The sequence below is a fragment of the Carassius gibelio genome, chromosome A6 (assembly GCF_023724105.1).
Source record: "Carassius gibelio isolate Cgi1373 ecotype wild population from Czech Republic chromosome A6, carGib1.2-hapl.c, whole genome shotgun sequence".
Taxonomy (NCBI): domain Eukaryota; kingdom Metazoa; phylum Chordata; class Actinopteri; order Cypriniformes; family Cyprinidae; genus Carassius; species Carassius gibelio.
In genome coordinates this window covers 24,817,624-24,843,364 of record NC_068376.1, presented here as the reverse complement: position 1 = coordinate 24,843,364, position 25,741 = coordinate 24,817,624, and the positions used below count along the sequence as shown (strand labels likewise).

At 35.1% G+C, this 25,741-nt stretch overlaps 1 protein-coding gene across 12 annotated transcripts in view; it reads left to right on the top strand.

Moving 5' to 3' along the window:
* LOC128015851 (forkhead box protein P1-B) overlaps nt 1–25,741 on the top strand; it is a 172,310-nt gene that overhangs the window by 57,898 nt on the left and 88,671 nt on the right. For 9 of the 12 annotated variants that reach the window (XM_052600054.1, XM_052600053.1, XM_052600049.1 and 6 more), the window contains one exon: nt 18,286–18,452. In XM_052600054.1, the coding sequence (XP_052456014.1) occupies nt 18,297–18,452 (156 nt within the window). In that variant the 5' untranslated portion in view covers nt 18,286–18,296. Of the gene's footprint in view, nt 1–4,158; nt 4,300–18,285; nt 18,453–25,741 lie in introns of all 12 variants that reach the window. The other 3 variants (XM_052600056.1, XM_052600055.1, XM_052600050.1) reach the window with 1 other exon arrangement.

Sequence of the window (25,741 nt, the reverse complement as noted above, 5' to 3'; positions counted from 1 at the left end):
TTGAATTTGATGCGAGTGGCTACTTGTAGCCAGTGTAACCTGATGAGGAGAGGAGTAACGTGAGCTTTTTTTGGCTCATTGAAGACAACCCCGCTGCTGCATTCTGGATCATCTGCAGAGGCTTGACAGTACATGCAGGAAGGCCCGCCAGGAGAGCATTACAATAGTCCAGTCTGGAGAGAACAAGAGCTTGGACAAGAAGTTGGGTTGCTTGCTCTGACAGGAAGGGTCTAATCTTCCTAATATTGTATAAGGGAACGGTCGTTGTAGCAATGTGGTCTGTGAAGCTTAACTGATGATCCGTCACAACTCCTAGGTTTCTGGCTGTCCTCAAAGGAGTAATGGTTGACGAGCTCAGCTGTATAGAGAAGTTAGATATTAGAATTGCCATGGTGTCCAAAACCTTTTTTTTTTCTTCTTTTTTTTCTTTTCTTTTTTTTTTTATTGGTACTGTTGTATAAATGTTGGCCATATATTGAATATAAATTCAACAAATTATGATGTTGTATGATTGGAAACCATCAAAAAGGAAAAAATCTCAAAAGTGGAACAGATCCAAATAACCATAATCTGTTTTTAAACTAGCTTCTTTTCCTTCTAGATAATTCTTATGTTAAATAACATTTTATCTAACATATTTAATGGTTTTATCTTACGGTTTTGTGTGTGCAGTTAATGTAATGCACACTGCTTTGTATGGAACGATAACTTATTTCACAATGGCATATATCAAACATATTGCTTTGGTTGTTGATTTATGCAAATTTCCTACTTTTGGATTACTTTAATGGTGCTTTAAATTAGGATGTCTGATAAAAAATTCTAAACTGGTTAAATTTTTTCTTTTTTTTTTTTCCTTTGGCTTAAAACAGTAAACTGAAAATCTGAAAAAGGCAAAGGTCCTAGGCTGTACAGTTCTGTGCCTCTACTGACTTGAAATGTTTTTTTTTATTTATTTTTTTTAATGCTGTTTATTTACTTAAAAAAAAAGTGTAGAATGAGGCATTTCTCTTAATAAATGCTTCTTAGAAAATGACAATTACAAATCCATTATATTTGTCTTATATTCTGTTCTCCTAGAAGAGTAAAGGCTTTGATGTAGTTGGTCTGCCACTGTGTCGGAGCGAGTTTTCGTGACAGAATCTTTGTACTGAATGGAAGTGATGGCAGTCAGGCAGGCAGCAGTCTCAGCTTCTGTCAGAGTTGTCTTCAGAGAGATGAAAGGGAAATCTGTCCACAAAAACGCTCTGCGAGGAGTGTGTGTGAGAGTGTTTGTCACATATATCACAAAGCTCAGTTTGTCTTCTTTTTATCTGAAGACATACTCTGTTTTTCTTTTTTCTCTCTTATTTTTTTCCATCGCTTTTCAATTTCTTCATCCAACTGGAAAGAGATGACCGTATTTTAAATGGGTCAAATTGAACAAGATCGTGCTTCCAACATCAAATGAATGCATTTGCAGGTTACGTTTTATTTTTCCTCTAGTCGTTTTGTTTTCTCTGTACTAGCAATGCAAATACATCACACAGTTGAACTCACTTTAGTTAGACGAAAGTGAAATCATTAGCACATTGTTGAACATAAGCAGGTAAGCCATACAATATGGGCTTAGTCTTAGCTTGCCTTCCTTAAAAAATATACCTTACAATGATCAAATCATGTTCATAAATCATCTTAAGTGGCCAGCGTTCAATGAAATTTAAAGTATATGCCCATAATGACTCAAATAGGTTGATGTTTATTGTTCTCTATCTGATATTTGTTATATTTATGGTCAATATCATTTTGGCAGTGCCTTTCCGTGGTATTTATCTGAGGAACTAAATCCCTTTTAGGGATGAAGCACCTGGGCCTATCTGCTTAATGGAATAGCTTTAACATTAAGTTAATAAACAGCTTGCATTTGAAAGGTGTGTGTGTGTGTGTGTGTGTGTGTGTGTGTGTGAGAGAGAGAGAGAGAGAGAGAGAGAGAGAGAGAGAGAGAGAGAGAGAGAGAGAGCACCAAATGGAATTGCAGAATGGTTATGCTATAAATGTAATGCAAAAAATGTTCATTTGTATCAAAAAAAAAAAAAAAAAAATATATATATATATATATATACACAGTATATATATATATACACAGTATATATATATATATATATATATATATATATATATATATATATATATATATATATATATATATATATATATATATATATATATATATATACTGTGTATATATATATATATACACAGTATATTTTTATAGTTATTTATATATATATATATTGCATTGGTTGATTTATATAAAGGTTCGACTTAAGTACTGTTTTAATGGTGCTTTAAGTTAGCTTTTTTTCTAAACTGGGTTTCAGGGTGTCAAAAAATCTCTTTGTTGTTTTTTTTTTTTTAAATGAAATATTCAAATAATATTTTATTTGATTGAGGTTGTGGGATTGCAATGTATATTGAGATTGTAGAAATATCATTTGAAATGCTTTATGATTCTGGGCCGTCTGCAAACATTAAACAACAACAACAAAGAGCCTGCTTTGAGTGAAGAAATTCTTCTCTTTCAAACTTTTTCTAGGCTGTAATTTGTAATCTTTTGGAATGAAATACTGTTTAATCCTGAAAAATACCTTTAATGTTATTGTAAGGACGAAATATCATGCATTTTACTAGACTGAAAGGTAATTCAGGCATGTTAAAAGCTGATCTGTTTCCCGTGTGTTTTGCACCAGGTTGTGGACCGGCTGCTTTAGTTGTTATTCATAAACACAGCCCTCCTAAGCTCGGGGGAGGGGAAAAAAGTAAGAAGGGGGGGGGGGGGGAGAAAGAAGCAATGAAGTTTAGTCCAGGACTGAAAACAGGAATGAAAAACACAATGAAATGTCCATCTCATTGCAACAATGTGTTTGTTTACTTTACATACACGTACTAATATGGTTTCAGAGGGAAGGCCAGGGGCCCGGACCAGGGTAGAGGCCTTTAAACTGCCACTTTTTGGGAAACAAATGTCACAGGCCTTGCCTCTCATTATTACATTATTCAACCTTATTCAACCCACGTCTCGGTGTGTGATTGTTAATGATATTCAGGCTTTTCCCCTTGCTACAGCCATTCATATTTCATCCTTCCTTTTGAAATTGGCTGCATAAACATGCGTTTGCTGCATTAACCAGTTTCCTATTAAAACAGGAAGTTTGGCAGACCATTTCAAGAAAGCCAGAAGCCACAATAGCCTTTAGTTTGCATCATGAACAGTCAGTTTCATTAAGTCAAGGGGACATTCAAATTTCAGAGAGCATTTGCTTGGACAACAATTATCATTTTCCAAAAATGTTATTTTTATTTTGTTTTTTATATATATGGAAAAAAATATAATTAGATATACAATATAACACAACTTAAATGTGACTATTGTATTATTAGTCATTAGTCATTATCAATATTTGTGAACTTGGACCACAAAACCAGTCTTAAGTATCATTTTTTTTGTTTTAATTGAGATGTATCAATCATCTGAAAGTTGAATAAATAAGCTGTCAATTGATGTATGGTTTGTTAGGATAGGACGATATTTGGCAGAGATAAAACTATGTGATAATCTGGAATCGGAGGGTGCAAAAATATCTTAAGGCTAGTTTTGTGGGCAAGGGTCACATTTTTGGTCCATTTTCTCAGATTGTATTTTATATTGGCATTATGATGTTTAGGAAGAAATTGTCTTAATTGTCATGAAAATATGATTATAAATTTCTTAATGTTCTAAAACAATCGTTTATTTAATAAAACATTTTAATTGTATTTTATTTTGCATTTATTTTATATTATATTGTTATTATTCTATTTAGTTTATTTTATTTTGGCTGTTAGAATTAAAAAAAAATGCAAAACTTTCATGAAATTATGAATAGGATGTTTTGGTTTGAAAGATTTGTATTAAAAATTTTTATTTCTTTAGTATCCTTAGTTTTTGGGGTTAAGCTTAAGCTGCTTTTTGTACGTATTTAGCTTTTTTCTAGTAAATGGCTTTAATAGTACTTCTCTCTCTTTCGTCTTGTTTCTCTCTCTCCCTCTCTCTCTCTCTCTTGCTCTCTCTTTCAGTCTTTCACTCTTTTGTTTGTTGTGGTTGCCTGTTCACTGGTTGCCTGTGTTTGTCTTGTTTAGGTATATATCAGCAGGGGATAAGGGTTGGTGTGTTTCAGAACAGATTAGTGCAGTCGCAGGTTCTCTCCGCTGCACCCTCATACACGAGACTCCTCAAGCGCTATCCGACCAATCAAGCTCTTTTATTCTCTTCTCTGATTGGTGAGTATATTTAGGAATTTCATTCTGCTCGTGTCTGTAACATGGATAAGAATCCTGTCGATTTAATGCAGGTTTTCAGAACACATAACTTATGTGATTAGTTGAAGTAGCCTTCATCAAAGGGATGAAGAAAAACTTTAATGCCAAGAGAAGGACACGGATCCTTCATTTTTTTGTGTTTTTACACCAAAAAGGAAAGGGCCCTTAAAGGGTAGATCTCTCTTCGGCCTCTTCCTTGTAGGTTAAGGATGTGGCCGGCCTCACCCCAATCCTAAAATCCTCATGCTTATGATATTTACTCAGCGTTATCTGCAGCTGTAGATGAATGGCATTCTGGGACATTGAGGAATGTTGAAGGTCAGCCACTGTAACCTTAGATCTGAATCAGACAGACACTTCAGTGCAGGCTACACCTTATCTATGGCTATCTTTTCATAACATGGCTTTAAATGGAGATGAGATTTTGTGGTGTTATTCCCTGCATTTGAATTACTTTTTACTTTTTTTTCATTCTTTTTTTCCTTTACATTTATATTTGCAAGTTTGACATATATTGTTTCTTTGTGTAGGTGAATATTACGGAACCATGTTATATTCATTTATTAGAAGAGTAATATTCATTTCAAATAATGTTATAATAAAAAAAAGCATGTACAATCTAAAATATGTTTGATAATAAAATAATTTTTTGCCTAAAAACATACCAATAGTTTTTAGTGCCATTATTTTAATTGTGGATTTTTATATTTTGGGGAGTTTAATAAATTGAAACAATAATAATTGACTACAAATATCCATACATCCTTTGATCTCTGTTTTGCTCTATCTCTATATTTCTGTCACATTTATTAATTTATTTGGTAATCAGAGTTGGTAAACGGTGTATGAAAATTTAAATATAAATTTGTGAGTGGTCCAAAAACAGGTTTCAATTTCTTTAAGCATATTATAACATTATGTAGTATTATAACATTTTTTCAATATTTTAGGATTAATTTTTTTTAATTTTTTTGACAGTTTTTATTAAAATATGATATTTACTTAAACAGCTGATTTTATAATTTATATATTTTCCCCCCTTTCTCCCCTCATGTTCCACAAATAGAACTGTTTTTCCTTTTTATAGCAGACAGTAGTGAAATCAGAAACTATATTTTGCTGTGAAGTGTTTTGCTACTTTCAGGCTGGAATAAATTGCTTTGATTAGGTTTGGTTGTGTGAGTAATACCATATGAACAATGACGCATAGATCGAGTTTTGGTTCTTTTTTTCTAAACGCTGTCTGGCTCAATCCTGCCTAATAAGTGCAAAGACAGATAAACTATTGTCACCTCGTAGAATGGAGGCGGATAGAACATAAGTAATCCGTATTGATTTTGACATTACAATGTTGTAAGTGATAACTACGTTAACAGGCGCTATAAAACCAAAGCCCTAATTAGGCCGTATTTCACACTAACCATTAGGTAGGCCTTTTAATTCAATGATGATACCAAAGTGATCAATTTTCCTTGCGTTTTGTGTTTTAGAAAAAGTAATGCACTAAGCCAGCTCGGCCTTTCAGGCAAAAGGGAACAGCATTGTTTTTAACCTTCTCTTAATGAACTTTGTGTGGCTGTTGTTTGCAGACTTCAAGGTTGAATTCGTAGAAATGGCTGCACACTTTTTGTAAACATGTTTACATGCAGACATGTGTAAATTCAGTAAATGTGTACAGGCTCAGAGAGGCCATACCGGTTTACTCGGTGGTGGTGTTTTTTTCTGATAGTATTAGCACGTCATGTGTGCATGAGTCTGTTTGTGCAAATGTCTGTGCGGCCAGACGCTCGTGCACCTGCAAAAAACTATAGTTTCACAACCCCATAATGATGCTTCAGCTCACAATGAGCATCTGTTTGCAATCATGGGCCACAAGTGATCGAAAAAAAGAAGAAAAGAAAGAAAAAAAAAAAAGAGAAGAAGAATGCTTGAGCAGCGGTGGTATTAAATATGAATTAATGGAATGAAGCCTAGACATGGCTGCAACAGAGAGAGAGAAAAAAAAAACATTAATACAATTTATGTTACTGGCACATAGGTACATTTGGACTTGGTATCCTTTAATTAGAAGTGAGATATTAGCATTTCATAGGGATTTATACAGAGTAGACGCTGCCACGGACAGGAGCACTTTCATTCCGCTCTGTTCTGCATGTAATGAGCGGTGTCATTAGTTGATGGAGCGGATTCTGCCCTGACTCTACCTTGAAAGGCACATCATTTACATACTTCTTAGCAATATGGCCTATAATGGATTCCTCAATGAATAAAATAAAATGGCACTTCTTTTAAATTTCAAGAGTAATGTGCACAGGGTCTGTTTCGTTTGTTGGTGTGGTTTGGCGAAGTCAATCCAGACCCAAGTCCTTGGGGGCTGGTGAGGAGAGATTGTCTTATGTCTGAGAGTTAAGACCTCAGATTTTGCTCTGAGAATGGAGAAGTGCATCGTAAATTCGGAATGAGATCAATAATGTGGCGACATGAAAGTCTTAAAGCTATGGATCAAAAATGGGGGCAATATATGACACAAACTGTGTTTTTGTGGTCCGCCAAGTCTGGGTTTGAGGGTTTTTGTGGGATGATTTGGGTTGCAGTGCTGTCATTTCTGGTGCAGTTGCTTTCGGTAAATGGCAGTCGTTAAATGTCATTATTCATGATAATTTGGCTGGAAAGTGGAGGTGTTTTCCTTCCCTTCAAATGTAAGTTTATAAGCCCTCAGATGTCATCCCACCCCCATCTCTCTCACATGCATCTTTCACTTCTTTTCCCCCTCTCCCACCAATTGGATCAGTGATGAAGTGATTTTGTATTTTATCAATGTGCTCCAAAGTGGCAAGTGTAGGAAATAGTACATTTGATCAGCGCATCTCTAGGAAATGGAACCTGAAGACGCATACAGCCTCCATAAGCCTCTCTCTAATCAGGTTTAATTGAGACAAAAACCCTCACCCCACCTTCCATCCCCTCGAAAACACATATTTGTTTTGACTGTTTTCATTGTGAGTGCCGATTACAGCTTTTCATTAGCGAAAATTAGGTATTTGTTTTAAACTTTAACCAATCACTTTGATATGCTAATTACACTGTAATTTTATTTGAGTCCCATAATGAAGATGCCGTTATTATGGACATAAATGATGCAGTTAAGCAGAGAGTAATCTCATTTGCATACTGTACATGCCAGTAAATTAAGGCCTTTCCTGCTTGGCTTCAACTTTAATTTTCCACTTCTGTTCACACAGCCTCTCTCGCAGCCCTCCATCTAATAACAGGCCTTTGCGTGTTTGATGAAGAGAGCCACTGTTATGCTCCAAGTCTAACCACAATATGTAATACATAAAGGAGGCTTGTTAGCACACTAAGTGTGCCTCTAAGATGCTGCAATTAATAGCAAGATGTGGGTCTCTCTTCAGGCTTTTTTCACAGATACATGCCCCCCACCCCCCTCCCCCCCACACACACAATAAATTAACATGTATGTGTTTCTCCTGTCTTCTTGTATTTCCACTTTTTGTCCCCTAAGCAAAGATAAGAAAAAAACAAAACATTAAAAAACTGAAGCACACCATCGGTTAGCGGGTCAGCAGTGGGAGCCGTTGTTTTGATCAAGAAGAACTGATTGGTTTAAAAGGCAATTTGTGTGCCGGTGCATGATACATGGTCATGGGACGAGCAGGGTGCACATCATGTGTTTATTAAATCCCTTTTTACACTATCACGTTTATGTCAACAGCTCCTTAATCCACTCACAGTAAATCCTACAGTGTCACCATCTTAATTCTAGTAATTGCTTCTCTTTTTTTTTTTTGGTTATTTATGTATGTAGTGTACTGTACTGTACTGTGTGTATAAAAAATATATATATTACAAGTCTTACTCATCACAAACTTTGACCGATATTGTGTATGTGTGTGTGTGTGTATGTATGTATGTATGTATATACAATATCAGTAAAATTTTTATGATAAGTTAGACTTGTAATGTTTTTTAAGTCTCTTATGGTAATCAAGGCTGCATTTATTTGATCAAAAATACAGAAAAAAAACTGTAATCTTGAAAAATGTTATTACTATATAAAATGATGGTTTCTATATTAATATACTTTAAAATATAATTTATTTCTGTGATGCAAAGCTGAATTTCCATCAGCCATTACTCCAGTATAAAGTGTCACATGATCCTTAAGAAATCATTCTAATATGCTGATTTATTATTAAAATGATCAACGTTGGCAGCAGTTGTGCTGCTTTTCAGGATTCTTTGATGAATACAAATTTAAAATGAACACCATTTATTTAAAATATAAATATTTTCTAACAATATAAATCTTTGATATCACTTCATGCTGAATAAAAGTTTTAATTTCTTTCAAAAAAAGTAAGAATAAAAATGTACTGACCCCAAACATTTGAACTGTAGTTCATATTGTTAGGAAAGATTTATATTTTAAAGAAATGCTCTTCTTTTTAACTGTTTATTAACTGTTATCAAAGAATCCTGAAAAAAAAGTATCACAGGTTCCAAAAAAATATTAAGCAGCACAACAGTTTCCAGCACTGATAATAAATCAGCATATTATAATGATTTCTGAAGGGTCATGTGACACAGAAGACCTCAGTAATGATGCTGAAAATTCAGCTGTGCATCACAGGAATAAATTACATTTCAATGTATATTAAAAAAGAAAAACTTTATTTTACATGATAATAATATTTCACAATTTAATATTCCCCCCCCTCTATTATTGATCAAATAAATACAATCTTGATGAGCATAAGAAACACCTGTAAAAAAAAAACTGTTCTGCACCCAAACGTTTGACCAGTTTTGCGTGTGTACAGTATGGTAGTCAGGACAATGTATTTTTCATAGTTTAATTGGTTGTTTTGTGTTTACAGTCTCAGGCTTTATTGGTAAACAGCCTCATTGTAAAGTGATGAATAAAACTCTTTTCCTCAAAAAAGGTGATTTCTTTTGGTAATTTAAAAAAGATTCCCCACAAGTCTGTCGCTTTCTCTCTCTTTCTATGTGGAGGGGATATTTTATGGACTTAATGCTGACAATACAATTGCCCTTCAGCACGAATGCTTTTCCATTTTGTACCATAAAGAATATTATTTTCCTGCTAGCCAATTTTCTCCGTTAGCCCCTAATTGGCTCAATAAATCTGGTAACGCAGAGGGTGAGGAATGTTTCGGTGTCGCAGAGTGTAATCCTCACCCTTATTTACCAATTCATTAAGATTCATTGATGCAGGATAGGGTGAGAGGAAATGACAGCATAAATCAGGGATCCAACATAATGACCCTAATCAACTGGGAATTGCAGAAAATGGCATTATGAACTATGTCCTTGCGTTAGTGCCCACTGTACGTTGTCATTGCGCTTGCTTTATGGGTGGGATGCATCTCCATGACACGGACTGTATTTAACACACAAAAAAAAAGAGTTGTTAAAAAGCCGATTCCATTAAAGTGAAAGCAAGGTCTTCTGCCGCTTACCCCCAGCATGCCCTTTACCTTTGGTTTAACTGCTTGATGGAAGACAGGGGACTCAACCCTTTCTCTTTAACTCTTTCAGTATTTTAAAATGTTCATGTCTTGATATCCCTCTTAAGCGCGAACCTCTTAAACAAGAGGTGCATGACACCAGTACTGCATAAACAGATGCCATATGTCCGCTCATTTTGCAACATGCATTTTGTAGTAAACATTCAGATAGATATTTCACTTTTGAACTCTTCAATTTGGCACCGACACCTCACAGCTCTGCAATATCCCTTTCTCGATATTGGCTAAGAATGCAGGATGGAAACTATACCAAGCGATGTTGTGGTTGATTGTGGTGAGGAATCTTTGTTATATAAAACTATAGAGAGCCAATGCGATTTCTGAATTTTGCAAAGTTGTCTTTCGGGGTTCCCCTATGGTTTTTGCTTTTGTTCACAAGACGTGAGCTGCAACGTCAAATGTTCTTGTGCAGAAATTGGGTTTCATGCATGCAAGCTCTGAAAATTGCTGAGATCTACAGCATGTTTATTCCTGATAAAGCCAAATGAACATTGATCAGCATGACCTATTGTGTATTTTGTAATAAAAAAAAAGTGTTTAGAGAGTGATTGTGTTAACATTTTCTTGTCGTGTATTGACAAATCAGAAGGCAATTATGTTTGTTATAAGAGCTTTTGACAATGATTTCTCATGTAAAAACTTCACAGACTGTAACACAGACCTGAGCTATTATTTGCTAAATCACAGTTGACTAGTTTTTTATCTGTAATAATTTTTTTTGCTGTCTTTCTCCCTTATGTTTGAGTGTTTCTTCAACTTTGGGAACTTTTTCTCTCCCAAGGGTTGTTTTTTTAATAAGGTCACATTAAATCTATCTGTGCCTTATTTTAATTCATGTACTTTATTTTGCTGCTTTTCTAATGTCATTCATATGTTTTTTTTCTTATTTGTATCTTTGTCCCAGTCCCAAAGTTAATTTTGTAATTTTGTCAAATTATGCCCAAAATTTTGAAAATATAAATTAATGTTTTTTTTTTTTTTTTGATTCACACAATGCTAGCTATCATAATTTCCAATACTGTACATGATACATGATATATATTGGAAATTACAATGTAACAGAAAAAATTCTTCTTATTATAAATATAAATTATTCTTATTTATATTCTACTTAACATTTTAATGCACTTTTTTCAATAAATGTATATTTGTATAATTACATTCATTTTTAGCAAGCAATATTATGTTGTTATGATATTGGGCCTGTAAATCATGCATTGAGTACCCAGGTTGCTCTGCTTGGCTGTAGTTGTATTGTTACCTTTTTCCATTAATGCCAGTTGACACTATGGCAGTGCAACCGGGTAATTTATGCCCAAGATAATGTGTCTAATATTACAGGCCCTCTCATGGTTTAGACTGAAAATATGAATTAGACAAAGTTTGCAGAGGCTAAACTCCCCGTCCCACATACTGTATACGCGTTTAACACACTTCCTCTGTGCAAAAGTCTACATTCTCTCTACCCACGGGAGCACTACTTGCATGAATTTCGAGTAACAATGATTATAAATATATGGCACACTTTTAAATAATATTAAAACAATATGCACTTTGGCCAGTCCCAGCGAATGCAGGATATTGAATGCCTTGTTTTCTCTGCCGAATGCATGCAGGTGTTTGACAGTTCTAATTTGTCCATTGTGCTGTGGGACCTTTTGAGTGAAGGCCTCCTTTCCCACGGCTCGATGTCTCACATGCGCTCACCGTAACTGACTCTTTGCTGCCATGCTTGTGTGCTAATCATCACAAGCTGTCTTTGAACGAATACTTCAATGTCGCTTGAAGGAGAGTCACTCAAGAGTTTGCCGTAAACCACTCATGTAGTTCCACATCCCAGAATTGGCCTTTCTATCCTGGTAGCAGCTGCATTAAAACTCATTACACTTTTTCTTATTTACTTTGGTCTCTATTGGCTGTTTCGCTAAAAATACCGTGGCCTGCCTTACTTTTGTGTGTTCCATCATAGCCTGGGTACAGCAGGGCCTTAAACGCTGCACAGACTTTGTGGTAAAGTGATTCAGAGGAGACCTACTGTTTTGTGTACCTTTTGAAATTATACATCTATTTAGCTTCTCTGCTGAAGTTGTCTTGCGGTTGACGGCATCCTGATTGTTCATTTCTTGTTAATTTCTCAAGCTTGTAGTGTGATAATGGGTTCATGTTTATTTGAATCATTGTGTGCAACATTACAGCGACGGCATTGGTTAGCGTTGATGGTCTGATGATATGTTTCAATCTGGATTTCACGCATAAGGATCTTATTACATTCCTCTCAATGTGTCATAAATATGTTTAGTCCCCTGTATTACTGGGGTTTATATATATATATATATATATATATATATATATATATATATATATATATATATATATATATATATATATATATACACACACACACACACACACACACACACACACACACACACACATATATATATATATATATAATGTTATATAACGTTATATAATGTTATATATATATATATATATATATATATATATATATATATATATATATATATATATATATATATATATATATATATATATATAATGTTATATAACGTTATATAATGTTATATGTATATATGTTTTTGAAAAAAAACTGAACAAGAGAGAATTTATTTGATTTACCATATAGTAAAAATCCGAAATATTATTGCAGCATAAAACACCTGTTTTCTATCTATTTTTTTCTGTGAGTTCATTAGGCATTACTCCAGTGACACATGATCCTTCAGAAATCATTTTGATGTGCATTTCTTTCTTTTATTAATTATGTTATTAATTATTTCTGCTGCTTAATATTTTTTGTGGAAATTGTGTAATTAATATAAGGTCAAAAGACTATAATAAATATTATATATATATATATATATATATATATATATATATATATATATATATATATATATATCTTTATATATATACATATATATATATATATATATATATCTTTATATATATATATATATATATATATATCTTTATATATATATATATATATATATATATATATATATATATATATATATATATATATATATATATATATATATATATATATATAATATAATAAAGCAGTGTTTACTGTTATTTTTTCACTTTTGAACAATTTAATATACCTATGCTGAATAAAAGTATGAATAAAATAATGACTGACACTAAAGATATTATACATTTTGGCAGATATTATAAAGAATGTCCAAGCTTCTCTTTTCAAATAGATTATGCAGCCAAAAAGTACAAAAAAGCATCATAAAAGTGACCACCACTAAATTCCAGTTATTCTGAAATCATACATTTGAAATAACTTTTTTTTTTTTTTGTTAACTATCCCTTTAAAAGAATAGTTTGTATATACACCACCTATCAAATACTTGTTTTTACTGCCTTAGTCAATACCATTGTGAATGTTTACTGTACAATCAAACTTGACGCTTTGTCATTGTAAATAGACAAGAATCTACAGCCATAATTGATATTTTCCAAGGACTAGTAGTTACTGAGTAAATGACTGATAATGTTTAACAGGTTTTACAAGTTCCTTGCTCCTGATTTCGTGGAGGCAAAAAGAATGATGCTGCATGCCTGTTTGTTCTGCAGACCGAGCCGGACGTATAGGAGGAACGTGGGGTCCGTGAGATCCGCCCTGTTGAGCGACACCCCTCTTCCCCATCTATTTCACATTCACGTTGGCTGTTAGCAGCTGTAGTCCACCCGTCCTAATGCTTCTTTAAATGTCAGGAGAACGACTGTTTGTTTGTCTTGAGATTCTCCTCCGACTGTTTATTCAAGACGGGCTGCATTTGCATTGACCTTGCTGTCCATACATGCTTGGCCGCCTTCTTCCATTCTTTTCGTCCCATCGCTTGCTCTCTGTCTCTGAAGTTTGTTTACATTTCGGCTCGCCCTCTGTGTAACCTATGGGATCTGTTGATCATTCCACCTGGTTAATGTTAAATTGCTCTTTGCGAGAAGATGTGTTTGTTCATAAACAGAAAGAAAAGTCCCTGTTCTCCCCTTGTTTACCGTAGTCATGGCAGCAATCAGTTATTAAACAAATAGCGAGCTTTGTTTGTATGAGCTGCCGGACCAGCATTAGCCCTACAAGGTCTGGAAGCAAACTCGAGAAAACACAGAAGAAAAGACAAAACCCGTCTGTTCAAACGTGGTGGGCTTTTGTTCTCAGAATGTCACCACAGTAGTGTCGAGATATGTTTCTGGCCTGGAGAGGCCCGTCAAGATAAGAGGAGCTGTTTGGTCTTGCACTGAGATCTCCTTTTGGCAGAATGTCTTCGCTGCTGTCATTTCCTCTTTGAGAGGGTGACGTGCAAATCTTTTCCACGAGGGCGAGTCACTAGTGTGTGAATGATTCAAAGTTGCTCCTTGAGGCAGAAGACCCAAACCAAAGGTAACGTATTGCTTGATATCTAGCTTAGATTTGTAACAGACAGACTTTTGAGGAGGATTAGCATCCATCTCAGTCCATTTTCAGTCAAACTTGCATTTCACTTTGGGGCTGAGCACTATGAATCCAAGATTTTTTTTTGATTTAATATTTTTACCCCTGTGATTTTTTTTTTACACACACACACACACAAACACACAACCTTTATTTATTTACCAAGTTTTTCAGTAGATTGTGCATCTAATGTGCTAATGCATCATTTAAAATGTAAAAAATACTAATATATATATATATATATATATATATATAAACACTTGTTAGATGTAATCTAACAAATATCTATCTAATTTAATTTTGCTTGTTTTTTTACCAATTTGTGTAGAATTTTAATATTGTCCTTTTCAAATAATTAGTATCTCGTCGGAATCGGCTACAATTTTGATATCAGTACATCTCAGGTCATTCATGTGATGTGAATAATTTTTACCTTTTGATTTGTGTCTGAGTGTTGTATAATTAAATCTCATAATGCATATCCATTTTTTATATTGTACATTATAGAAGTTGATACCTAAATTCACTTAGCATTTAAAATAATTTTATTTTTAGTAGTATTATTATTAGTAGTATTATTTATTTAGTTGTTATTTTTGTAACTAAATATTAGAGAATTTTTATGTTGTCCATTTGTCTGTTATTGACTATAGTTAAGTAAATAATATGTAAATAATTATCGGCCTAATGTAATCGGCTGTCTGCGTTACTCATCAGGAATCCTTGGGTGGAGAAGCAGAAAAGAAAAACCTCAAGATGCTCTCACAGCTGTTCAGTCGTTGTATTGTCTAGACAAGCAACAAGGTTAAACCTAAACACCAGTGTGATCATGGGGTTTTGTCCTCTTTATTGTGTCTACTTATCTGGTGTGTAAGAATGTCATGCTTTTGTTGGGCGCTTGTGTAAACAGGGGTGGTGTGAGAACACAGGCTTGTAAGAGCAGGTGGGCTTTCAGAACTTACCGGAATGACAGAATCTTTTTAACGCTGATGGAGTCTGCTTTACGGCCTGGTGCACGCTACACACAAACACACCTTATGCCATAAACACGCTCACAGTCAAATCCTGGGAGACAATAAATAAGGGAGAAAGCTGGTCATTTTCTGTATTTGCTCATGCTTTTATGTAGGCCGTGTGGGGTGTGACTGCTCGCAATATCAGATGAACCGAACAAAACATCAACATGTGCAAATTCTGACCTTGTTGTATTATCCGTTGTTTGTTCCAAACATTTGTTGTGTTTAGCAAGCAAGCGTTTTGCAGGGAAAAGGCGCAGACATCTGATGATAGCGGTTTGTTAAGTACGTGCCTGGTGGCTTAATCGCAGGGAATCTCCATTATATTCAAGTTTTTTCCGTAAGTCTTTGTTTTCTTTTTTATTTCAAGAAAACAAACATCCATTTCATGTGAACCCTTGCTGGTTATACATGCGTTTGTCTGTTATTTGTGTTTATATTGCATCCAGAAGCCTTTTTTGTACCAAACATGATAACAGAAAAGCAAACAACTGCACTTATGTTATCAAAGTGGAGAATTCAAAGCTGGAATCATAATGATAAGACACTAAAATAATAGCTTAATTCATAAAGCTGTTGACATTATTAATGCCCTTCCACCTGGTTATATTTTTCCTCCATCTATTTGATAATAGTGATGGATAATGGGCATTTTCTGTAATCTTTTTTTTTTTTCGGGATTTTGCAGCTTTAAAATTATTTCATGGCGAAATTCTATGAGAAAGTAGATTTATAGGTTTCATTTGTTTGTCAATTCCGAAATTAATTGGGTGTTAATTTTAATGGGTCCTCTTCAGATGTGGATGCAGGCACGTGTGCATTACTCTGCATTCGCTGCAGCTCCATGTCTTTATTGTGGGTCACTAGTTTTGCGTAGATTAAAATAGCCCCCCGGTCCTTTCTCGCGATTACTTTAAGAAATGACACGCATGCGCAAATTTACGCCCTTCCTTTATAATTATGAAAATTTAGTAAGGAATGACAGTGCGTACATAATAGCCATTATCACGCTTTGAAAGAAATGAGAGAGAACAAATGAGACCGTAAAAACTTAAAGAGACAGAAAGAGAGAGGAGCTAGCTAAACAATCCATAGCTTGTTTGTGGGAGTACCAGGTCCATTTGTCTCTAATTGAAAGGGTGATTTTGAGTATAGTTTAGTTACACAAATATATTATGTACATAGTGTATTCAAAGTTTTCTTTTCTTTTTTTTTTTTTTTTTGTTAAAAATAAAATAGTGATGAAAGGGGTTAAAAAGAACAGTGTTCCCACAGTCATGAAAGATCTATAAATATAATTTTTTATTTTTATTTTTTATTTTTTGTGTTTGTGAAATGCAGGTATTTTTACAATTTATTATATGTAAAAAGTGCATTACTGCATTTAGAATCATTTTTAAAAATAAATAAAAAAAGTACAGAAGTTGTTACTGTTTTGTGTATATATATATATATATATATATATATATATATAATGTATATGTATGTATGTGTGTGTGTGTGTGTATGTATGTATGTATGTATGTATGTGCCTGTATGTAAAATAAAATAACTAAATTAAATAAGTAATTTAAATATAAACATTTAAAATAATTAATTACCCACACAAAATAAATAATTTTATTTTATAACGTGCCTTTATATGATTATAAAATAATATATAATTTTAATTTGTGATTGTCAAAAACATACCGTTATATATATAATAATTTATATAAAAAATAATTTATATATAAATTGTTTAGTAGTTGATGTGTTTCAATTCATCCCTTCTTGTTTCTAGTACATTAGCCTTATCAAAAACATACAATAAAGATGCAGATGGGTCAATACCCAATGTGTTTCTTTGCCTCTGTAAGCTGCCTTTCCAATCCAGACCTAGTTGAACAATTATTAGGCGCCTAAAGGGGGCAGCATTATAAATCTGAATTCTTTTCAATTTTCACCTGCCTATGTGATTAGCACCCACTGCTTTAAGGGCATTCATTCTGCCTCATATCAATAATTAATAAGCCAAGTTAATTTACTTCTGCCCGACTTGGTCAGCTTCATTAAGATGGTCTGCAATGGAGCTACAAGGCAATCCTCACCAGCATGGGCCGCGGTGAATGCAAAAGATATAAATGTGTTGAAGGAGAAAACTAGACTTTTGAGAGTAATGCAGGACCGGGCTGTTAGATGGGAAACGTTTGGAAGAACAAAAAGGCTTTTTGTGTGTCTGAATAGGCATCATTAAAGTGTAATGTATTATTGGAAATACTTTGGAAGTACATCGGAATATTTTCAGGTTTGTTTATTTGTGTGCGGGCCCAGCACTGTGGCGTTAACTCAACACCCAGGATGCAAACGTTTGCCGAGAAGTTTTGAATTGGGGGAGATTTGTAATCTGACCAACTCTCCTGCCCTGTTTCCCATTAAAAAGCCATCAGGCTGTGGTTCTTCTGGGAGCAATGCAAGTAAATATATCCATTTCACTAAGAACAAGTTTTGTTTGTGAGCGAGTGTGTTTTCTTGGGCCTCTCTGCTGAGACGTGACCGAGGTTGGGTTCCCATCCCATTCGCTCTTTGCTGTTTCTTCATTCTTTTAGGCCCAGCAGAAAGAAGAAAGACAAACGGAAAACGATGAATAGCTTCTTTTAAGCTCGCACCTTTTCAGCCTGTGATGTGATGAAAGATACAAGAAACAAAAGTGTTAAAGTGTTGTCATATTTTTAGTTTATTACTATTATTGTTAAACTGGAGTCATCCTTGCAAACAAAGCAGCACAGACAATGAAAGATGGGAAAAGTGAAATCAAGTGGAACAAAAAGAAATTGACGTTTTCTTGAAATAATTTGACAACTGTGTTGTTGTTGTTTTTTTTTATTCCTGTTTTGTGTCTCCACTGCAGGTTTTTAAGTCATGATGCAAGAGTCGGGGACAGAGGTGACAAACGGAACAGCCAATCAGAACGGCGCCCCACCTAGTGTGGAGGGACACAGAGAAGTTCGATCCAAGAGCGCCACTCCTTCCTCTGACACCACAGCGTCTGACCTCGTCAACTTCCAGCAGCAGCAGGTCTTCCTTTCTTTTCATATTCATATCCATCTTTTCAAGTCCATTCAATCAGTCATTCATTCGTTAATTAATTCTTCCTTTCCTTTTTTTTTTCCCTTCCATCCTCATACTTTCTTTCACTTTTTTGTTGTTTTGTTTGTTCCTTCCTATTTTCATTTCTTTTTATTTTGTATTCATACCTTTCAACTTTTGATCATTTATGTTGTTCTTTATTTATTTGTTACTTCTTTCCCATGTTCCTACCTTTCTGTCTTTCTTTCTTTCTTTCACCTGTCTGTTATTAACGCATGTCACCAGCATCCTTCTCTCCCCTCTTTAAGTGCTTGTAAATATTTAATCGATGCACCCCCTCCAACCAGAGTACATAAACACATTATTATGATTATTTATGTATATTGAGAGCGGTTTGAATTTTTCAATGCACTAAGTGCTCTCTCTGTGATTGGGTTTTTGGTTGCCCGTGTGTTTATCCCTGCGACTCCACAGCATCTGTATTCAGGTGAAATATTTATCAGGCGTGTTGCAATGGACAAATGCATAGGTGCAATGGAATTTATGGACAGTCGTGTATGTGCTGCATTCATCCAAATGCCACAGATTTCACCTGTCGCATTGTAAACACCCCTAACACTCAGGTCAAGATTTTGGAGGGCTTCCTTTCAGAGCACTGGAGTTTGGAGTGTTGCAGCTGTTTTTTTATATACCAAGAGTGCCCAAAACATCCTCACTCACACTGAAATAAACAGACGAGCTCTTTCTGTCTAAGTGTTGCATTTGCCCACATGACAACGTGTTGAGCGGGCCAGCATTGAAAAGATCAGCCAGTCGTGTCTTATCTGCACGGCATGATGGGAGATGTTGTCAAGGGTTGTTTGGTGGGGATGGGGAGCCTCTGAAGTAGCTGTCTGTTGGAGTAACATGGCTGTCGTCGAACTGAAAAGCCTTGGTTTTTACGGCAAACAGGACAGGCCTATGTGACGGTTGGTTTGAAAGCAGAGAACGACCCCAAACTGATTTGTTTTGGTCTTATTTCATACAAGAAAATAGATTTTGTATTACGTTTATTTTGGTAAGTTGTATGTTGTGAATTTGAATGTATATTTTGGATTACGTATAGGAATAAAACCTATTTGACATCTTGATTTTCCCTTCAGTCTGCTTGAGATCAATCTGTAACTAGAGTATATCACCGTCAGTCAATAATCTGAAGCATCTGTGATTGGCTCGGTGATTCGCCTTCCCCGTCCTCTGGATTGCTTCAGTCTGTCGTGCGCTTCTCGGACTAAGCGTGATGTTGTCAGTTCGAAAATCACAAGCATACTGAATTCATTACCGCAGTCGTCATATAAAACCATGGATAAGATTTCAATAACTACAGGCCACAGTTGAGTAAACAGTTGCACTGAAACTTAATTCCTGTTGACTTTGCCTTCATTCCGTGCCAGGGGCTCAATCTGATTCACTCGGCTGGGTTATGACTCTGACAAATGCAAGGAAATGGAGAGAGAAAGAAGGGAGAGGAGAGAGAAAGAGAGAGAGAGGCTGAATGTCAGAGCGGTTGATCCAATCAGGGATGTGCACTTGACACTTTAACAAAAAAAAGTTTAGTTTTTAACATTACTTCATAGTTTTATTATGACTGTGGTGAGTGAAGGAACCATCTTTAGTTTTTTCATGCTTGTTAATGGAGAATAACAATATTGGAGAGCAACTAATTTAACAGCTTTTTGAAAATAGCATATATTAAAACTACCACTAAAAGCTAGTTTTTCTATGTGGAGCATGGTTTCCATAAAAGAAAAGAAAGGAAAATAAAATAAATTCTACCATAATATAATTACCCTTGTGTCTTTAAATATTTTAAGGAGGTTACACTTATTTTTGTACATTTGATAAAAGTCTCAACCGAGACTCGAACCCGCAACCTTTTGGTTATGAGCCAGAGAGCCTACAGCCTATTTTCTACTTTCTTCTACAGTTTCTACTTTCTTCTGTGGAACTGTAGAAGAAAGTCATTTCAAATACGGTTATGAATGGCATGAGGATGAGTGAAAAATTTTAGAATTTTAATTTTTGGGTGAACTGTCCCTTCAAGTTTCCCTAAGGCAGGTCTGCACAGAGCCAATATTCTAGTCCAAATGTCATAGCTTATAAATTATGTTTTGGTTTTTCATCAGTTTTGATCATTATAACCAGCTCTTCATTTTTTTTCCCAGGAAAAATGATTCAGTTATATGATAATTGACATCTTTTATACAACAGACCAGTCTCTTTTCTTGTGTTGTGCACACAGTACCTAAAGTGTGACCTTTTTAAACCTCCAAAAGCCCAGTTTCTCCTCTGACAAGCTGTACAGTTTTATTATCTCTCAATTTATAAACCCCTACGAATCCTTACCTATGTGAAAAAGAACTAACCTGGAGGCTGACGTATCATCTATCCTGATTAGTCGACATAACTGTGAAAGACACTGCTCATTAATAAAGATGGGGGATTAAATAATTGTGATCTGTTTGATCATCTCGACCTTGACAGGGGAATTTGTCTTCTCAAACTAGTCCGATTTGGGAGGAAGTAGACCATAAGCTTCATTTAAACATCTCCATTTAGAAGTCAAATCCCCAGTGTTATTACCTTATTCCAAAGAGATGTGTCCCTAAATGGGTGTTCTCTAGATAGAATAGAGGCTTTAGATTCATATAGAGCCACCTCAAACGGCTTTCATCCTTGTACTAAAAATTTAGGTCCACTCTTTAAAAGCTTTATGCATATAATTCACCAAAATTAAAGGGACAGACCACCCCTGACAGCATTTATGCAAAAGATTTCCATTGTAGCGAAAGGGCCAACTCCAGTGAGCAATTCATCTCTCTCTGTGGTCTGTGGTTGACAAGATCAGGGAAAAAACATGTCTGCAGACGTCCTTATGATGTAGTTGTGATGCAATTCCATGAGAAGCAGTGGAGAAAAGGTTTAGGGCAAATATCAAAAGAAATTGTGTAACAACTAAGGGCATTAATTTAACATGTTTATTAAGGATGGTTTACATATATAAAATAGAAACAAATCACACATTTATTCATGACAATGGACTGCAATTTGTTTTGTTTTTTTGTTTTAAATCAATTGACAGTCCTAACAAAGAACGCATCATTATTATATAATTAAATATTTTATATATTTGTAAAAAAAAAAAAAAAATACTGTGAGCATAAATCTGTATATTTCGTTTTTTATGACTGGTTTAGATGTGTTTTTGTATGGTGTCACATAAGTGACAATAAATATATATATATATATATATATATATATATATATATATATATATATATATATATATATATATATATATATATATATATATATATGTATATATGTATATATGTGTATATATATATATATATATATATATATATATATATATTAGGTTTATGTACTTTTTTTTTTTTTTTTTTGCATGTCAGCCATCGCTCATTGCTGCAGCGAGTGCACCCACAGGAATTTCCCCATTCACAATACAAACATCCTTCCATGGCCACACAACCAAGACAGCCATCTAATCGATTGCATCTCTCATGTGCTCCACATGAAATGTGACACAATTGTGGCCCAAACCTGGAATTGTACTGACCCATATCTGATCTCACACAATGTACGGTACTCTCATTACAACTTAAAGCGAGAATGCCGTCAATCACGCTCTGATTGTGCTCCGTCACAGGCTGTTATTCGGGCCTCTTCAAAGAGCGCGCAGAGTCTTGTCTTGCACTCTGCGAGGCAGAAAGAGAAGTTGTGGTTTTCAGCAACATCTTTTGATGAGGAAGTGAAGATGATCTTGAGAGATAAAGATTTAAAGAAAATGAAGACAGCCTGCTTTTATGCAAGAGCAAAACATTTTTTTGTGTGTGTGTTTTTAGCATATCTTTTTTTTTCTTTTTTTTTTTTGCAGCTTCTGTAACAGGAAGTAAACCTGTGTGAATCACACGGAAATAGCTTTAAAAGAAGGATGTTGTCGATAGTTTCTGATCCAGGCTCAGTTCCCAGGATTATCCCTCTCATACCGCTTTATGCATTTGTTTGGAATAGACTGTTGAATATAGTTGCGGAAGTCATTTCTGATCTTGCATGCAGCGACGACACCTGAAATAAAGCTTTAAAGGGGATGCATATGAGATTATTGGGCTCTTTCTCTTTTCCTTGCAAAAATCTAGATTTGCTCTCCATTTATCTCATTGCTGTGAAAAACTGATTTATTTGTATTGTTAGTTTATATTGCAGTTTTTCTTTCTTTCATTCTACACTCTCACTGATTCCTGATGGGCTATGAGTGATTAAGGAGGTGCATATTTAATCTCTTGCATGTTTAAGCAAGCAGCGGTTGACTCAGACTTGCAGAGGGACTGCCAGGAATCCTGCTCAGCTGTTACTGCCCTTAAATTTGAAATATTAATGCCCTGTCTCATGGCACTCTTTTTTTAATCACATTTGAGAGCACCCTTACTCAAAGGCATACCACCATCATCTCAAAACCACAGAAAAGAAAGCCAACCAGACAGTAATGCTACAGCATGAGTAAGTGCTGTTATTTGATGGAAGAGTAAACTCATCTCAGTTCGTTTAGAGAGAAACATGAGAGAAACAGAGAGATTAATCTGTAAAAGAAAAATCTGAAAATATATATATATATATTTTTGGTATATTGATGTGTATATGTTATTTTAATATTGTATCATATTTTTATATATAAAATAAAATGTACATATTGTTAAATATTAACATATTTCATAACATTAACAATAACATGCCAGTTCAACACCCTATGAGCCCCAGATTATTACTAATAAATAAAAAAAATGATCAAATTCTTAAATTCAGAATTTTTGGCAACCCTACTCCAATGAGAGCCGAGAGAGAGTGAAGAAAAGACACATTTGTGCTCTTTTTCACTCTCTCTTTGCTTTAAGGTATCTGCTTGTAAACTGTTAATATTGTCAGATTGCACTAGAGAAAGGCAGAGCCTCCAACTTATTGCAAATCCTGAGCAGGAGATTGGTGTTATGACACCACATATTGCCCCAAATTGCTTTATTGGTAAAATGCTAGTGCTTCCTTCAATTTTGATAATTTTATGGAATCTCTCGTTGAACGGTTTAATTATGTTATCTCCCAACTGGCAACATCTGTCTTTATCCTGGAACAGGTGACAGTTTTATTACAGGATGAATCTCTCGGCTGTATCTGGCGATTGATGGCCGATCTGATTCATAATCATACAGATGGAGATTGAAATTGTACATTAATGTGCTTGTAAGCAGAAGAGAGGAGGAATAATTATTTGCAAAACTGAAACACGCTGAGCATGAATCTCCAAAGCATGCTACAATTTAAGCATATTGCTTTATATGCAATATATCCCTCTGGCAGCGCCCTTCTCACCCCCCGATACCCCCAAGCAGGCTGTCTGGAATCTGCAGGAAGTGGTTGCATTGTCGCAACGGCATCTCTGATCTCCTTCTCAGCAATGACACATGATTTACCCATGATAAAATGCACCTTCAAGTAGTTTGCATCCTGTTTATATGGTTTGATTGAATGCGAGGGAAGAGAGGAGCTTCTCTGCGCTGGCGTGTGGCAGTCGGTTTGGCGGTTTTGCTGTGGAGAGCCTTTACATTAGAGTGCATACTGGAAACTGCTTTACTAATGGATATCAGGTGAAATGGTCAGCAATGGAGACAAGTACTGGAGTGAGAGAATGTGTGTATGCATTTGAAGAGGCAGCCAAAGTGAGCCCAAATGTGTGTGTCCATATACGTGAGTGGGTGGGTTTTGCATCTCTGCATGTGTATAATAAAGGCGCATCCTATTCTTCCACTTCCCATATACAGTACCTTTGCTTTAAAATGGGGTCAATTTGTATACATGCATACATTCATGATTGCTATGCTGGTACCATTAGTGAGTATAAAGCACATCTTATTGTCTGCAGAGACCCGATGGACTTTGATGCCAGTGTTTGTGTGTGTGTGTGTGTGTGCCTTTAAAGAGGGGAACTTTACACTCTGAGCAGGTGTTCTCAGCAGCTGTCGGACTGTGACTGCACTGGGAAATGCATCCGTGTTGTTTTAGTATAAGATGGCTTATTTGGAGTCCTGAAAGCAGCGAGGGAGGATTTCTTCTTAACGCACCACTTGAGTTTTCTCATGAAAGACTAACGTCTGTCTCTCTGTAATCTTCCACGCTTTTCAAACAATCAAACATCGCTGCGGCGTGCATGCCTTAAAGGAAATGCATGATGACAGCATTTCATGCTTTTGAAACATATTAATGCACATATTCCAGTTTTCACACAATCTCAACATCGTCATTGGATTGGAATGTTTACATACAGGGTCTGAAATTTACACTGAAATTGGGTGGCATGGCACTGTCAAAAGATCAGATAAAATATCAAGTTGTGGACAGGAACATGTCAGGAGATGGAAATGCAAAAAAATTCAAAGGCTATATCAATGCCTACAAGAACACTGAAGTCTATTATTAAGAAGTGGAAGGTATTCGGTACAACACAGACCCTCCCTGGATCAGGACATCGCTCTAAACTGGATGAAAGAGTCAGGAGGAAACTGGTCAGAGAGGCAACCAAGAGACCAACAGCAACTCTGCAGCAGTTGCAGAAATTTACCTTCACCATCAGATTTAACTGAACTTGAGCAGTTCTGCAAAGAAGAGTGGGCAAATATGGCAAAGTCTAGATTTGCAAAGTTAGTGGAGTCACATCACAACAGGGGGTGATCCTTTTTCCAGTTTGAGTTGCTTTTTTACATGCATTTGAAAATGTAACATTCTCCAAACATGCATGTAATAACAATGGTTGATAAATCTGTTGTCAACAAAAGAGAAGCATTTCATATGAGGAGTTTCTATCTGGTTTTCCACCTAAATAAAATTAATAAAATAATTAATTCAGTTTGTTCTGACTTTTGTTTGATTAAATAATGCACATACAGTTTAATGCCCACAGTTTAATGCCCCAGTAAATTTTTTGCAAGTCAGCAGTCATTGTCAGGTGTGGCAAAATGTTAGTTTTGTTTACATACAAGAAAATGAAAATACTATTTAGTGGAGGGTTTTTTATTTTTAATTTTTTTTTGCTAATATGACCCAATTTAGTAGCGATAAAGTTAAAGATGCCACAATATCATGGGGATACGTTCGAGCATGGAGCTTGTGCAATTTTAATGAGTGTTTCTTTTTTTAAAAACTTCACAGAATTAATATGTATCAAGAAA